This window comes from Grampus griseus (genome assembly GCF_964374135.1).
Source record: "Grampus griseus genome assembly, chromosome: 18".
NCBI lineage: Eukaryota > Metazoa > Chordata > Mammalia > Artiodactyla > Delphinidae > Grampus > Grampus griseus.
The window spans coordinates 411,022-426,521 of NC_139012.1; the positions used below are offsets into that span (position 1 = coordinate 411,022).

A 15,500-nucleotide genomic window follows, 5' to 3' on the forward strand; every position below is an offset into this window, starting at 1 on the left:
ATTCAACATCCATTTATGATATGTTTTCCAGAAAGTGGCATAGAGGGAACATAACTCAACATAATAAAGGCCATATGTGACAAACCCATACCTAACATCATACAAAATGGTGAAAAGCTAAAAGCATTTCTTCTAAGATCAGTAACAAGACAAGGATGCCCGCTCTCACCACTTTTATTCAACACAGTATTGGAAGTCCTAGCCACAGCAATCAGACAAGAAAATAAATAAATAAATACATGGAATCCAAATTGGAAAGGAAGAAGTAAAACTGTCACTGCTTGCAGATGACATGACACTACACATAGAAAATCCTAAAGACGCCACCAAAAAACTACTAGAGCTCATCAATGAATTCAATAAAGTTTCAGGATACAAAATTAATATACAGAAATCTGTGCATTTCTATACACTAACTTCAAGTTATCAGAAAGGGCAATTAAGGAATTAATCCCATCTACCATCACATTAAAAAAAGTACCTAGGGGGGCTTCCCTGGTGGCGCAGTGGTTGAGAGTCCGCCTGCCGATGCAGGGGACTGTCCCGGTCCGGGAAGATCCCACAAGACGCGGAGCGGCTGGGCCCGTGAGCCATGGCCGCTGGACCTGCGCGTCCGGAGCCTGTGCTCCGCAACGGGAGAGGCCACAACAGTGAGAGGCCCGCGTACCACAAAAAAAAAAAAAAAAAAAAAGTACCTAGGAAGAAACCTACCTAAGGAGGTAAAACACCTGTACCTGGAAAATTAAAAGATACTGATGAAGGAAACTGAAGGTGAAACAGATGGAAAGATACACTATGTTCATGGATCGAAGAATTGATATTGATAAAGTGACCATACTACCCAAAGCAATCTACAAATTCAATGCAATCCCATCAACATACCAAGGGCATTTTTCACAGAACTAAAATAAATAATCCTGAAATTTGTATGGAAACACAGAAGACCCCAAATAGCCAAAGCAATCTTAAGAACAGATCTGGAGGAATCACGCTCCCTAACTTCAGACTACACTACAAAGCTATGGTAATCAAAAAACATCATACTGGCAAAAAAACAAGACACACAGATCAATGGAACAGAATAGAAAGCCCAGAAATAAACCCACACACTTATAGTCAATTAATCTGTGACAAAGGAGGCAAGAATATACAATGGCAAAAAGACAATCTCTTCAATAAGTGGTGCTTAGCAAACTGGACAGACACATATAAAACAATAAAATTAGAACATTCTCTGATACTATATAAAAAAATAAACTCAAAATGGATTAAAGACCTAAATGTTAAGACCAGAAACCCCAAAATTCCTAGATAAAAACATAATTAGAACACTCTTTGACATAAATCGTAGCAATATTTTTGGATGTCTCCTAAAGCAAAGGAAATGAAAACAAAAATAAACAAATGGGACCTAATTAAACTTAAAAGCTTTTGCACAGCAAAGGAAACCATCGTCAAAATAGAAAGACAACCTGCTGAATGGGAGAAAATACTTGCAAATGATGACTGATAAGGGGTTAATATCAAAATATATACATAGCTCACATATCTAAAAAACAAACTCAAGTAAAAAATGGATAGAAGACCTGAACAGACATTTTTCCAAAGAAGACTGCAGACAGTCAACAGGCACATGAAAAGATGCTCAACATTATTAATCATCAGAGAATGCAAATTAAAACCACAATGAGATATCACCTCCCACTGGTCAGAATGGCTATCATCAAAAAGAACACAAATAACAAACATTGGTGAGGATGTGGAGAAAAGGGAACCCTTGTATACTGTTGATGGGAATGTAAATTGATGCAGCCACTATTGAAAACAGTAGGGAAGCTCCTCAAAAAACTAAAAATAGAACTACCATATGACCCAGCAATCCCACTCCTGAGTATATATCCAAAAAAAACCCAACATTAATTCAAAAAGATACGCACACCCCAACATTCATAGCATCATTATTTACAATTGTCAAGATACGGAAGCAACCTAACTGTCTGTCAACAGAAGAATGGATAAAGAAGTGGTATATATATAGACAGACAGATAGATAGATAGATATACACACACAATGGAGTACTACTCAGCCATAAAAAAGAATGAAATTTTGCCATGTACAACAACATGGACAAACTTCAAGCATATTATGGCTAAGTGAAATAAATTAGAGGAAGACAAATACTGTATGATACCATTTATATGTGGAATCTAAAAAATACAACCAAATAGTGAATGCAACAAAAAAGAAACAGACTCACAGATATAGAGAACAAACCAGTGGTTACCAGTGGGGAGAGGGAAGGGGGAGGTGCAAGATAGGAGTAAGGGAGTATAAGGTAAAAACTATTATGTACAAAATAAATAAGCTACAAGGATGTATTGTGCACACAGGGAATATAGCCAGAATTTTAACTATAAATGGAATGTAACCTTTAAAAATTTTGACTATGTTGTACACCTGTAATGTATGTAATATTGTACATAAGCTATACTTTTATAAAAAAATTTTTAAAAAGACATATTAATGATCACCTGCTTATTTCATATGAATTCAGAAGCTGTAACAGGTATAAATATATATGTATCTGATAGGAATCCCAAATATATGAAGCAAAAGTGAACAGAATTGAAGGGAGAAATAGAAGTTCTACAGTAATATTTGGAGACTTCTAACAACCCACTTTTAATAAAAGAACAACGAGGCAGAAGATCAACAAGGAAATAGAAGACTTGAACAACACCATAAACCAATTAGACCTGACACACATATACAGAACACGCCACCCAACAAAAGCAGAACATACAATCTTCTCAAGTGAACAGGGTACATTCGCCAGAGGGACCATAAATTAGGCCACAAGAAGAGTCTTAACACACTTAGACTAAAATCACACAAAATATCCTTCTAATAAGCACAATGGAATGAAACTAGAAATCAATAACAGAAGGGAAACTGGAAAACTCACACACATGTGGAAATTAAACACATTCTTAAACAACCAATGGGTCAAAAAAGAAATCACATGGAAAACTAGAAAGTACCTTAAGACAGAAACAAAAACAGGAAAAGTTATGGGATCAGCAAAAATGGTGTTCAGAGGGAAATTTATAGCTATAAATGCCTACATTCAAAAAAAAGTACCAATTCAATGGTCTGTACACTTTAAGGAACCAGAAAAAGAAGAGCAACCTAAAACCACAGCTAGCAGAAATAAGGAAACAATACATTAGAGTGGAAATAAGACATACTTGAGAAAAATAACAGAGAATGTAAACAAAATTCAAAGTTAGTTTTTTGAAAAGCCATAAAAAATTGACAAATCTTTACCAGATTTACAAAGAAAAAAAAGAGAAGACTCAAATTTCTAAATCATAAAACGGAAAAGAGGAAATTATTACTCACTTTACAAAAATAAAAAGGATTATAACAGGATACTATGAACAACTGTACACCAACAAACTGAATAACCCAGATAAAAAAAATTCCTAGAAACATACAAAGTATGAAAACTGACTCAAGAAACAGCTGTAACAAGTAAGGAGACTGAATCAGTAATCAAAAACCCTCCAACATAGAAAGGCCCAGGACCAGAGGGCTTCACTAAAGAATTCTACCAAACATTTAAAGAATTAACATCTATTCTCAAACATTTCAAAAAAATTGAAGACTTATCTCAGGACTGCAAGGGTGGTACAGTATATGAAAATCAATAGAAATGAAGGGAAAGAAACCTAAAAGATGTTGCACAAATGAGTCAAATAGGCCCCTGCATATTGATCCTCATGTTGTTTACTTCTTCACAGCAGGCTAGGATGGTTAGCTTAAGTCCACCAGAGCCAAATCAAAATTTTCACATGCACCTGTTTATATGTAGCCCAGACAAGCATATCTTCAGCCATTCAGAGCCTGCCTGTTTTGCATACTCATCAAAACTACACCCAGTGTCTGGTAGCTGTAAATAAGACAAAAAAGACCCCAAGGTGCCGCTGCACTTTGTACTTCTGTAACCCAGAGACCCCCTGCATGCTGCTACTCCATCATGGAGACATGTGAGCCCCTCTGGAACTTCCCTCTGCCCCAGGAGTTCCATTGCCCTCTTCCCCTTCTGGGTGGTGACCTCATGCTGCTGTCTCTGGAAGGGGCTATCCCCTCTTGCAACCTGTCAAAACAGGGCTCAAATAAAGCTACCCCAAATAAAGCGTGCGACTGCCATTTATGGTTGTGTCTTTTCCTTGAACAGTTCCAAAATCCTAGAACTCATTAAACCTGAACATCTCAACTGATCCAAAAAAAGCATTTGACAAAATCAGCACCCATTCCTGATTAAACAAAACATTCAATAAACCAGGAACAGAAGAGAACCTCTCCAACACTAAAAAGGACATCTATGAAAGACTAAAAGCTTTTCTTTTAAGATCAGGAATGCCTACTTTTGCCACTTCTTTTCAATAAAATACTGCAATTCTAACCAAAGCAGTTATGTAAGGAAAAGAAATAAAAGGAATCTAAATTGGAAAAGAAAAAGTAAAACTATCTCAACTTGCAGATGACATGATCCTATTGCACAGAAAATTCTGAAGAACGAACACACACACACAAATTGTTACAGCTAATGAACACGTTCAGGATACAAAGTCAACAAACAAAAATCAGTTGTATTTCTATACACTAGGAATGAGACAATCCAAAAAGGAAACTAAGAAAACAATTCCATTCACAATAGTATCATAAAGAATAAAACACTCAGGAATGAATTTAATCAAGGAGGTGAAAGACTTGTACAACGAAAACTGGAAAACATTGCTGAAACACATTAAAGACATATAAATGAAAAGACATCCTATGTTTATGGATTAGGCATATACTAAGAAGACATACATATTCAACTAAATCCCTATCAAAATCCCAGTGGCTTTATTTTCAGAAATGGAAAAAAAAATCTAAAATTCATATGGAAATTCAAGGGACTACAGTAGGCAAAACAATCCTGAAAAAGAACAAAGTTGGAGGACTCACACATCCCAATTTCAAAACTTACTACAAAGCTACAGTTGACAAAACAGTGTGGTACTAGCATAAGCATATACATATGGACCAATGGAATAGACCTCAGAGCCCATAAATAAACCCTCATATTTATCATCAATTCAACATGGATGCCAAGACTATTCAATGGGAAAAGAACAGTTTCTTCAAGAAATGGTGCTAGGAAAACTGAATATCCACATGCAAAACAATGAAGTTAGACCCTTAACTTACAACATTTAAAAAAATTAAAATGGATCAAAGACCTAAATTTAAGAGCTAAAACAATAAAAATCTCAGAATATCAGAAGTGAAACTCTGCATAACCTTGGATTTAGCAATAGTTTCTTAAATGACACCAAAAATACAGTCTACAAAAGTCAAAAACAAAAGAAAAATAGATAAATTGGATTTCATTAAATTAGAACTTTTGCATATTGAAGGACACTATCAAGGGAGTGAAAGGACAACCCAAAGAATGGGAGAAAGTGTGTGCAAATCATGTATCTGATAAGGGTTTAATATCAAAAATCTATAAAGAAATCCAACAACTCAACAACAATAAGATAGACAACCCAATTTTAAAGTAAGCAAACGATTTGAATAGACATTTCTCCAAAGAAGGTATACAGATGGCCAATAAGCACAGGATAAGATGCTCAACATCACTAGTGATTAGGGAAAGGCAAATCAACCAAAATGAGATACCACTTCCACCTACTATAATGGTTACAGTAAAAAACAAAACAAAAAAACAGAAAAACAGTAAAAAGCATTGGTGAGGATGCAGAGAAATTGGAACCCTCGTGCACTGGTGATGGGAATGTAAAATGGTACAGGCACTGTGAGAAAGGTTTGCTGGCTCCTCAAAAAGTTAACCACAGTATCATCATATGACCCAGCAATTCCACTCCTAGGTATATATCCAAAGGATTGAAAACAGGGACCCAGATAATCAGGCAGCCATGTTCATAGCAACATTATTCACAACAGCCAAAAGGTGAAAACAACCCAAGTGTCTGTCAACAGACGAATGTGGTAAATATACACATTTTGGAATAGTATTCAGCCATAAAAAGGAACGGAGTTCTGATAAAAGCTACAACGTGGATAAAGCTTGAAAATATTATTCTAAGTAAAATAAACCAGACACAAAAGGACAAATATTGTGTGATACCACTTACACGAAATTATCTAGAATAGGCAAATTCAGAGACAGAAATTAGATTAGAGGCTACCAGAACTGAGGGACTTTCTGCTTAGTGGGTACAGTTTCTGTTTGGAGTGAAAAAAAAAGTTGGAAATAAATGCCACTGAATTAGACACTTGAAAATGATTAAAATGGCTCCCTATCCACACATGCACACACTTTATTTCTTCACTTACAGAAAAACGGGACAGAAGAGTTCCCATATACTAACCGTGTCCCCATATCCCTATCTTGCATTGATGCGGTACAGTTGTTACCAAGAGTGATGCATTAGTATTAACTAAAGTCCATAGTTTATGTTGTATACATACATTTTACCAAAATAAAGGAAAAATGAGAAGAAAAAATGGAGGCACATCACAAGGACATAAGATGGAGGCATGTCACAAGGACATAAGAGCCAAGCTGAAGACTTCCAATGGCCAAAGCTGAAACAACTTACGCCACAAAATAAATAACGTTAGCATAAAATTATCACCTAAAATAGAAAATATGTATACATGAGTTTATGCTGATAAATAAATGGGATAAATAAATAAAATGAACAAATGGGAGAGAACAGATGAAACTGTCAGGGGATGGAGCTTAACTTAAACCCCTCGACAAACGGAGGGTAGGCTGGACTTAGTGATTTGCTTCTAAAGTGTGGGAAGAGGGAAACAGTGACTTTGCAGTGGGGAAACCTGGCAGACACCATTGCCACCAAGTGATCAGGTCCACACCTCCTGTGTAAGTCATGCTGATAACATGTAACCCTGACACAATGTGGTGAGAAAGGTACTTCACACCCAAAACCCCAGTCCAATCATGAGAAACACTTGAAACAACTCAAACTGAGGACCATTCTACAAAATATCTGACAAGTCCTCTCAAAGCTGTCCAGGTCACGAAAGATAAGAAAAGTCTGAGTCAAGAGGAGCCTAGGCAATCTGACAGCTAGTTGCAGCGTGGCCCCCGGATGCAGGAGCGGAAAGAGGACATTCACGGGAAAACTGGTGAAATGCAAAGAAGTCTGCAGTTCGGTTACTAGAGACCAACGTGGATTTCTTAGTTATGACAAAAGTCCCACAGTCACCTAAGATGTTCACAGTGGGGGAAGCTGGGTGAGGGTGCACGGAAGCTCTCAGTACTACCTTTGCAGATTTTCTGTAAGTTCAAAATTAGCCCCAAATAAAAGTCTACTGAAAAAGAAAAAACGACCTAAGACATGGTTTACTTTCTTTATTTCACTTTGTATAACTGCTCCGTAGGATCAGAAAACATCTGTTGCAAAGGTGTGCGATCCAGGCTCTTAAGGCAGGTCTCCATTCCTAAATGCAGAGGTGGGGTCTGGATGCATGTTGAGCAATGGGACATTTTAAAGACAAGGATGAGAGGAAACACTGACCTACTCTAGGACACAGGGGAACTGGGACCCGTCTGGAATCACGTACTGTGGTCTGACATAGGCGTCTCTAACATCATGTCACTTTCATTCATTTCAATTTCAAAGGTTTCTTCCAAGGAAGGTCTGGAATCTGGAGTTTTCCTTGAGGTTTCTAATGGTGCAAGCCCTGCTTCTTCCACTGTCTGTTTTTCTACTTCAAATTCCCTGAAATCCCACGGAGGTGAAATAATGTTCTTTAATGTCTTCATTGTATGCACATCAAAGTCGTAACATTTTAATTTGTCTTTGATGTCTGCTCCTAAAAAGAGAGAAATGCCACAGTAAGAACAAAATAAGAAATTCCATTTACCTGTCATTTCCACCAATACATGGCACCGCTCTATCGTTTAGGCCAGATGTCCTTGTAAGAGCACACGCATAGCTAAGGAGGAGAAGCGTTCCCATCATGATCTTGGGGACGAAGGGAGATTGTGGGGAGACTCCCAGAAGCACGTGCAGGCTCAGCTCCACTGGGCTCAGCAGCCGCCCCATCTCCAAAGCGAGTCTGGCACCGACAGAAGCCTGTGCGCGGTGCTCCCTCAGCTGCTGCACACGGAGAGCTGCCGGCTGGCGCTTGGCCCTGGTGCAGTCACAAGCCTCAGGTATACAGAAACACAGTGAAGGGAAATACATTGTCTACAAATCAAAATCGTGAGAACAATGGATGTATTAGGTCCAATCATTCCCGACATAAACAAAATGACAATTTTACAAAGTTCAAACTAATAGCTTTCAGTAATAGATGTTTTAACAGATAATAACATCCAAGTCTTCTTAAGATAAAAATAGTACAGCATGGCGATTACAGTTAATAATACTGTATTACATATTCAAAAGTTGCTAAGAGAATAGACCTTAAAAGTTCTCATTGCAAGAAAAAATTTTTTCTAACTATGTTTTGTGACAGATGTTAATTAGACTAACTGTGGTGGTCATTTCACAATGCTTACGAGTATTAAATTATGTTGTACACCTGAATTTAATACATTATATGTCAATTTTACCTCAATAAAATAAACTAATATGTAATGAACAATACACTTGGAAATCTCCTTTCTAAGACCATTACCTTTGTGAGGACAGGCAAAACGTCCGTCCTATTCAGTACTGTATCTCCACACCTCTCTTAGCCTTATAGGACTTTTGCGTTTAAGCTTCACAACTCCTCCTTGGACAAATGTGGAAACTGAGGCTCCCACTTGCCCCAAAGCCACAGGGCTACTGGGTGGCAGACCTGAGATTTCAACCCAAGGTCTTTATTTTTAAGTTTTAAAAATTGAGCCGTAACATACAAACTGTGAACTGTGCACAGCTGCATGAATTTCCACATATGTACACATCCACATCACCACCACCAGACCAAAAGCGAGCATTTCCAGCTCCTAGAAAACCACCTCAGGGCCCTCTAGTGAACCTTCCCTTCTAATCGATGCTCTCATTCTTCTATCACCACTGATTAGTTCTGCTTATTACTAATCTTTGTATAAATGGAATCAATCAGTATATATTCTTTTCTGGTCAAAACTGGTGAGACTCATGTATGTTGCAACACGATTCAGTCGTTAGCTCTTCTAACTGTGCAGTGTTCTCCACTCTGCTATTGCTGGACCTCGGTTGTCTCCAGTGAGCTGCTGTGGGAAAGAAGCCGCTATGATCAATTCTGCGTGTGACTTCCGGCTTACCGAGGCTCTTGCTCCTCTTGCGCATAAACCTGGGAGCAGAGCTGCTACACTGTAAGATCAGCACGGAAAGTCACTGCCTCAATCGCCCCCAATGAATCACACCTCCCAGCACCCATGCCCTTGAATAAGCCCTCCTGTGTTGACGGTACACTTAATCACGACTCATTCTGATGAACAGAATGTGATGGAAGTGATTTGTCCAACTTCCAGCTTCCAAGGGGTCCTGATGCTTTAGTTCTTGTCCCTCAGGACCCTGAGACGACCAGGCTATGAAGAAGCCTGGGTTAAAGACCCATGGAGAAGCCCAGCTGTGTCACTGAGGTCCCCCTGTGTATGAGGCCATCTTGGACCATCAGCCCCTCCAAGTGAAGACCAGCAAAAGAGCCATGAACCGACCCACAGGACTGTGGGAAACTGGCCGGAGTGGTGTGTTAGGCAGCAAAGGCCTATTTAACTTTAGCAGATGTGCTGTTAAACAGTTTCCCAAAGAGCTCTGACCCGTTTATAACCCCGACAATAATCAATAATGTACGAGGATTCCAGCTGCTCCGTGCCACTGCCAACACTAGGTACTACCAGTCAGCATTTTTCACTTTTAGCCATTCTGGCAGGTTTATAGTGGTGCCTCATTACGGTGTGTTTTTTTGTTTTAATTTAATTTAATTAATTTATTTGTTTTTGGCTGCGTTGGGTCTTTGCTGCTGCGCGCAGGCTTTCTCTAGCTGCGGCGAGCGGGGGCTACACTTGGCTGCGGTGCACAGGCTTCTTACTGCGGTGGCTCCTCTTGTTGTGCAGCACGAGCTCTAGGCGCGTGGGCTTCAGTAGTTGTGACATGTGAGCTCAGTAGTTGTGGCTCGCGGGCTCTAGAGCACAGGCTCAGTAGTTGTGGTGCACGGGCTTAGTTGCTCCGCGGCATGTGGGATCTTCCCGGACCAGGGCTCGAACCCATGTCCCCTGCATTGGCAGGCGGACTCTCAACCACTGCGCCACCAGGGAAGCCCTCGTTATGGTTTTTATTTCACTTTACTGATAAGTAATGATACTGAGCACCTTCATTTACTTTGTAATTACCTGAATAACCTCTTTGGTGAAATTCCTGTTCAAGTATTTTGTCCATTTTTGATGGAATTTCTACTCATTGTAGGATCATGCATAGGACTTTTTGTATTCTAGACGCAAGTTCTTTGATGAGTTTATGTGTTGTGGGGGACTCCTCTCGGTCTCTAATGTGCCAGCTTGCTCTCAAGTTTTTACTTTTATTGAAGCCTAATTTAGCACTGTTTCCTCTTCTGCTTTTACACCCTGTTAAAGAAGTCTTTGCCTACCCCAAAGTCCGGCTCTCAAGATGTAACCTCACTGCAATGCTCTTTCCCTTACAATGTTCATAACTAAGTGGGCACCCAAGTACAGCAACTCCATACCAACTTACCTTATGACTTGCTAATCATTAAAAAAAATTTAAAGAATTACATAGCATTGTAATGTGAATGTAAGCCAACTTAACAGTCCACTGAAGTGCAAAGATTTACATGCTATGCTCTGCATTGTAGAATATTAAGGCAAGAGCCCTTTCATTTACTTATTAGAAAAATCTGTCTTAAGATTTTTTTCAATTATGCAATTAGATTGATTGTTGTATATCACAGTGCTTTACACATATTCTATAACTGTATTTTGCATACAGCAAGTACTCAACTTTAAACTGAATGGATACTTAATGAATCATTAATTTCCACACGTTGTTCCACTGAAATAAATGGAGTTTCTTAATATTAATGTAGCTAGAATCATTAGAAAGATGAACTTAGAACTTTACATGAGAATTTGAGAAACCTAAAGAGATATACAACAATCTAAAAAATGGAATACAACGTCAATAAGAATAATTATAAACTTACCAATATAAGCTTCAGAATCACCAATGTACATTTCAATGCAATGACCAAGCATTGTAACAGAAAATGTATCATCTCGCCTAAGACCAAGGGCCTGCCAGAAAAGATTCAGCACGGTTATTACAAGAAAATTTGTCTCCTTCTCTTTGGTGTAAAACATTCTCACAGGACTCGTTTCTAAATACTCCAGGGAACCCAGGGTAGAGGTAGAGGGAGGCTGTTAGTGAGGATACAGTTAACATGAGTAGCCAATAGTTGATGACTGTTGAAATTGGGCGATGGGCATGCGGAGGGTCATTACACTATGTTATTGTTTACGTTCGAAATCCCCTCCTCCAAAAAGATTTTAAAACCTGTATCTCCACAAAAAGCCTTCAAAGACTTCTGTATTAATTAAATCATAGAAGAGAGGTAAATTACACAATGTTCAAATACAGACATTTGAAAGATCACAAAAACTATTAACACTTCTAAACACTTCTGCTGCTCAGAAAGTATTCTGGTTATCTCAGCGGCACTTCAGGACTTCACTCTACCTGAAAATCTCTAACCAACCTTTGAAAATCAGTTACGAATCTATCACTCACAAATTTATCTTTGAAATATTGCATTTTCTCAAATTTTATCTCTTTCTCCAAAAACAGTTGTTTCATCGATTCTAAGACGCACATTTTTTCAAATTCTAGCATTTCTGCACTTGGGAAGTCTTTCAACAGGTGGATTCTTACTACTGCTGTCCGCCGGGCACAGCCATGATACGGGAGTCTGTGACAGCAATGTGGGCTTGGCGGCCACACCAAGAGCACAGACTAGACCACAACCCCCTGAAGAACACCTACAGAAGATACTGGACTTGCGGTTGTTGTCTAACAACCTTTTGGTGACACTTTCTGACAGAGCCAACGTCTCTGGCCGGGAGGAACCTGAGTGAAATGGGGCGTGTGCACTGGCACACGGACACAATTTTGGGAAAACAGGAATGACCACCTGGTACAAAAGTGATTTAGAAGGAGCAAACTCTGAATGGGAAGAAATGAATATCTTAACTATTTATTTCACTTATACCTTCTTTTTTATGTAGGTAGTAAATTGATCCCTGATAAAAATCTATGTCCTAATATGTCCAAAAGAGCACTTTTTCTAAGTACAGAAAAACTAAGTGGCAGGAAGGAATTACGATAAAGTATAAAGGGCAGCGTATTTGTGTGTGGTCACCTAGCTTATTAACGGTGGCTTAGAGCTGATGAAACACTGCGTGTGGATTAAGGGGGAGTCTTCCGCAGTGACGAACGCACAGGCTTTGTTCATCTGCAAACACCATCTAAGGGAATTACTTTTAAGTCATAAATAGAAAGAATGGAGTTCCCAAAGGGCTCCTCCGATGCACACCCAGCTCAGCTGTGCTGACAAACACTCCTGGACACTTGTGTTTCTCACTGACACTCAGGACAAGGTTCACATCTGCTCTAATGTGAGGAGTTACTACACGACATTCACGGACTTTTCTCTGCAAAGAATAAAATACAAGGTTGCCTGAGGAGTTTTAAAATGTAAATTTTAAACTGCACTTCTGTAAAGTAACAAAACATTGCCTAGAAAACGTCTTTTAAAAAAAGTGGTAACTGTTAACCAGATTTAAAGTTAGGTCCAAACAAAAGACGAAAGACGTACTGTGTGGAAATAGTCCACGGCATTTTCAAAGTTGCCCATCAGACTATGGATGTACCCTATGGCAGAGTAGGTGGACGCATTCTGAGGAATCAGCACCAGTGCCTGCCGGTGGTAGTCCAAGGCTTCAGCATACTTCCTGGGAGAGAAGACGAGGGAGGACAGGAGAACAGGAAGAAAGAGAGAAAGCAGTCAGTGGGCGCCGTGGGTACTCCTTGATGTAGCCACGTAAGAACCACTTTCCTGTATCAGAGAAACAGTCTAGATGGCAACGGTCCTTCGCATCCACTGCGTATCTTCAGTGGGTCTTCCTGCCTTCCAGCTGAGGGTGGGCACTCCTGCAGGGCTACCAGCTGAATGCCATTCTTGACCCTTGGGCCTATGCCCCATCGCACAGCAAGACCTCTTTTATGTGAAGACAAGCCTCCTACACCAGGGATGGTTAAAAGCAACCACATTGTTTTGCTTTAAGGTCTACAGGAGTTGGAGCAGCATTTCCCCAAATCCTCTGCAATACTTGCTCTGTAAAAACTCTTGTGAAAAAAGGTTTTGTGCTTAATAATGTTTGGGAAATGCTGCAGTTCATAACGCATAGTAAAGACTGCAAGAAATCCTGAAAAACCTGCTAAATTTTGAGTAACCTCGAGGTTCCCAAACTTATTTAACCAAAGAATCTCTTTTTCAATTGGCATCTATTATCACATCAATCATCACATCATAAAACTGGTATCTGGAGGAGAAGAGTGAGTTAGGATATGGATATGGCTTTAATTAGCTCCTACTGTCCTAATTCTTCTAAATTAATTTTGAACACTAAAATTTTTTAATCCTAGAAAATAGAAGTTATTATAATTCTCAATATATTTCTAAAATAAAATTATACCAACAGAGGTAATAAAAACATTTGTTTTGTGCTTGTTACATCTGAGTAGCCAAGTACAAGAAAGCTAAATAAAAATATGGAAAAGAGCTACACAAAATTAAGTAAACTTTTACTCACAAAGAATATTTCTGAAAATGCTTTACTTCACTTACTTGAGTTTTCTGCAGACATGGCCCAAGTTGTTCAACAAAGGTTCCCATTTGTCAACTGTTACCTAAAACAAAGCACATGAGACCCATGATTCCAAGCTACTTTTCACCCTGACCCGTTTGCACTGCATGACTTCACTCCTCTGTGCGAGAGGGGCTCTCTCCTGGTGCTTGCACGGCACTAGGCAAGACTGCTGAGCTGCTTTTCCAGCGTTCCTACTAGAAGCCACTCCCTGAGCGTTATTCTATTAGCGCTATCCTGCCGAAGAGCCCGCCTATGCCAGAGAACTTCAGACTTTGCACCTCCAGCCCAGAGCTTTCCATCTGCCCAGTAACGTGGCTACTTAGCAACTCACAAGCACTTCAAGTCCAGCACACCACATGCTGACGTCTTACCCCCTCTCCCCTGTCAGCCCAGCTCCCCGACCCCACCCCTCTGGTGCTCTGCCACTCAGCACACAGCACCACGTCACCCCGACCCCTCCGGGGATGGCGTATCAGCCCCCTCATCAGAACGCCACCCCCATCACTAACACGTCTTGTCTGGGCCCCATCATATGAGTCTGACCACGCCACCTGTCTTAAAGCTCCTACTGTCCTGCCACCGCTCGACAAGGTGCAAACTCTAACATCATCTTCAAGGCCCTTGATGACCCACACTTACCCCTCCTGCCCCATTTCTTGACGTTCTCTGTGAACTGAAAATCCAAGCCATACTGAGTTGGCTCCAGTTTTGCACATACCATTCTCTACACCTGAAATACCCTCTTCCTTACTTTTGCCTGGCTAGCATCCATCCTTTAGGACCGAGGTGTATTTCCTTGAACCCAGAAGGCCTTCTTGACCGGCCATCAAGTCTGTGTGGAGTCCTTTACTTCCTCAATCACAGCCCTTTCTGTGCACTGCATTATTACTGGCGATTTATTTATCTGCACTGATCTGAGGGCATCAACATCAAACCAGTTTTCTGTTGCCTCCCAACCCCTAGCTCAGAGCTTAGGACACAGTCGACACGCAGCAGTAAGTCAGAACTAAGGGAATAAACAGACCTGGTCACACTCTCTAACTCCCCTGAGCCCAGCTCTGGAAGGCACTGCCCATGTGAATGAAACAAACCGTCTACGATTCTTAGGCACACCTGCTTTCCTGGGCTACTCTGACATTTGCTGCAGTTTACAACTAAATCACACAATATCTTCCCCTCCTCATATAACTGTTTAATGAGCATTTTGAAAGTTTAATAGTATTGTGCTTTTGTATTTAAACCATTACTTTATGTGTCTGCAAGAATCCAAAGTGTCTTCTGATCATCAAAGATGTAAATAATTTCAACTTCAAATGTGGTTTATGACAGTGCATCTCAAACTTTTCTGTGCATGAGAATCACCCGGGGATCTTGCTAAAACTGCAGATTTTGGTTCAGCAGATATGAAGTTCTGCACTTCTAACGAGCTCCCAGGTGACGCTGATGCGGCTGCTGCAGTCCAAGGAGCAAGGTCCTAAGGGATTCAATTCTTTGAAAATGGGCAAGGTGGTAAGTGGCCACCCTATATCAACAGAA

At 40.0% G+C, this 15,500-nt stretch overlaps 1 protein-coding gene across 1 annotated transcript in view; it reads right to left on the minus strand.

Annotated features, from left to right (window-relative positions):
- Positions 1-7,450: 7,450 nt before the first annotated feature.
- The window catches only part of CDC16 (cell division cycle 16), a 28,385-nt gene continuing 20,335 nt past the window's right edge, over positions 7,451-15,500 (minus strand). Inside the window, exons 15-18 of the mRNA XM_082675680.1 lie at positions 13,943-14,004; positions 12,911-13,046; positions 11,243-11,333; positions 7,451-7,921 (exon numbers count right to left, since the gene is read on the minus strand). Coding sequence (XP_082531806.1) covers positions 7,662-7,921; positions 11,243-11,333; positions 12,911-13,046; positions 13,943-14,004 — 549 coding nt within the window. The 3' untranslated portion in view covers positions 7,451-7,661. The remainder of the gene's footprint in view (positions 7,922-11,242; positions 11,334-12,910; positions 13,047-13,942; positions 14,005-15,500) is intronic.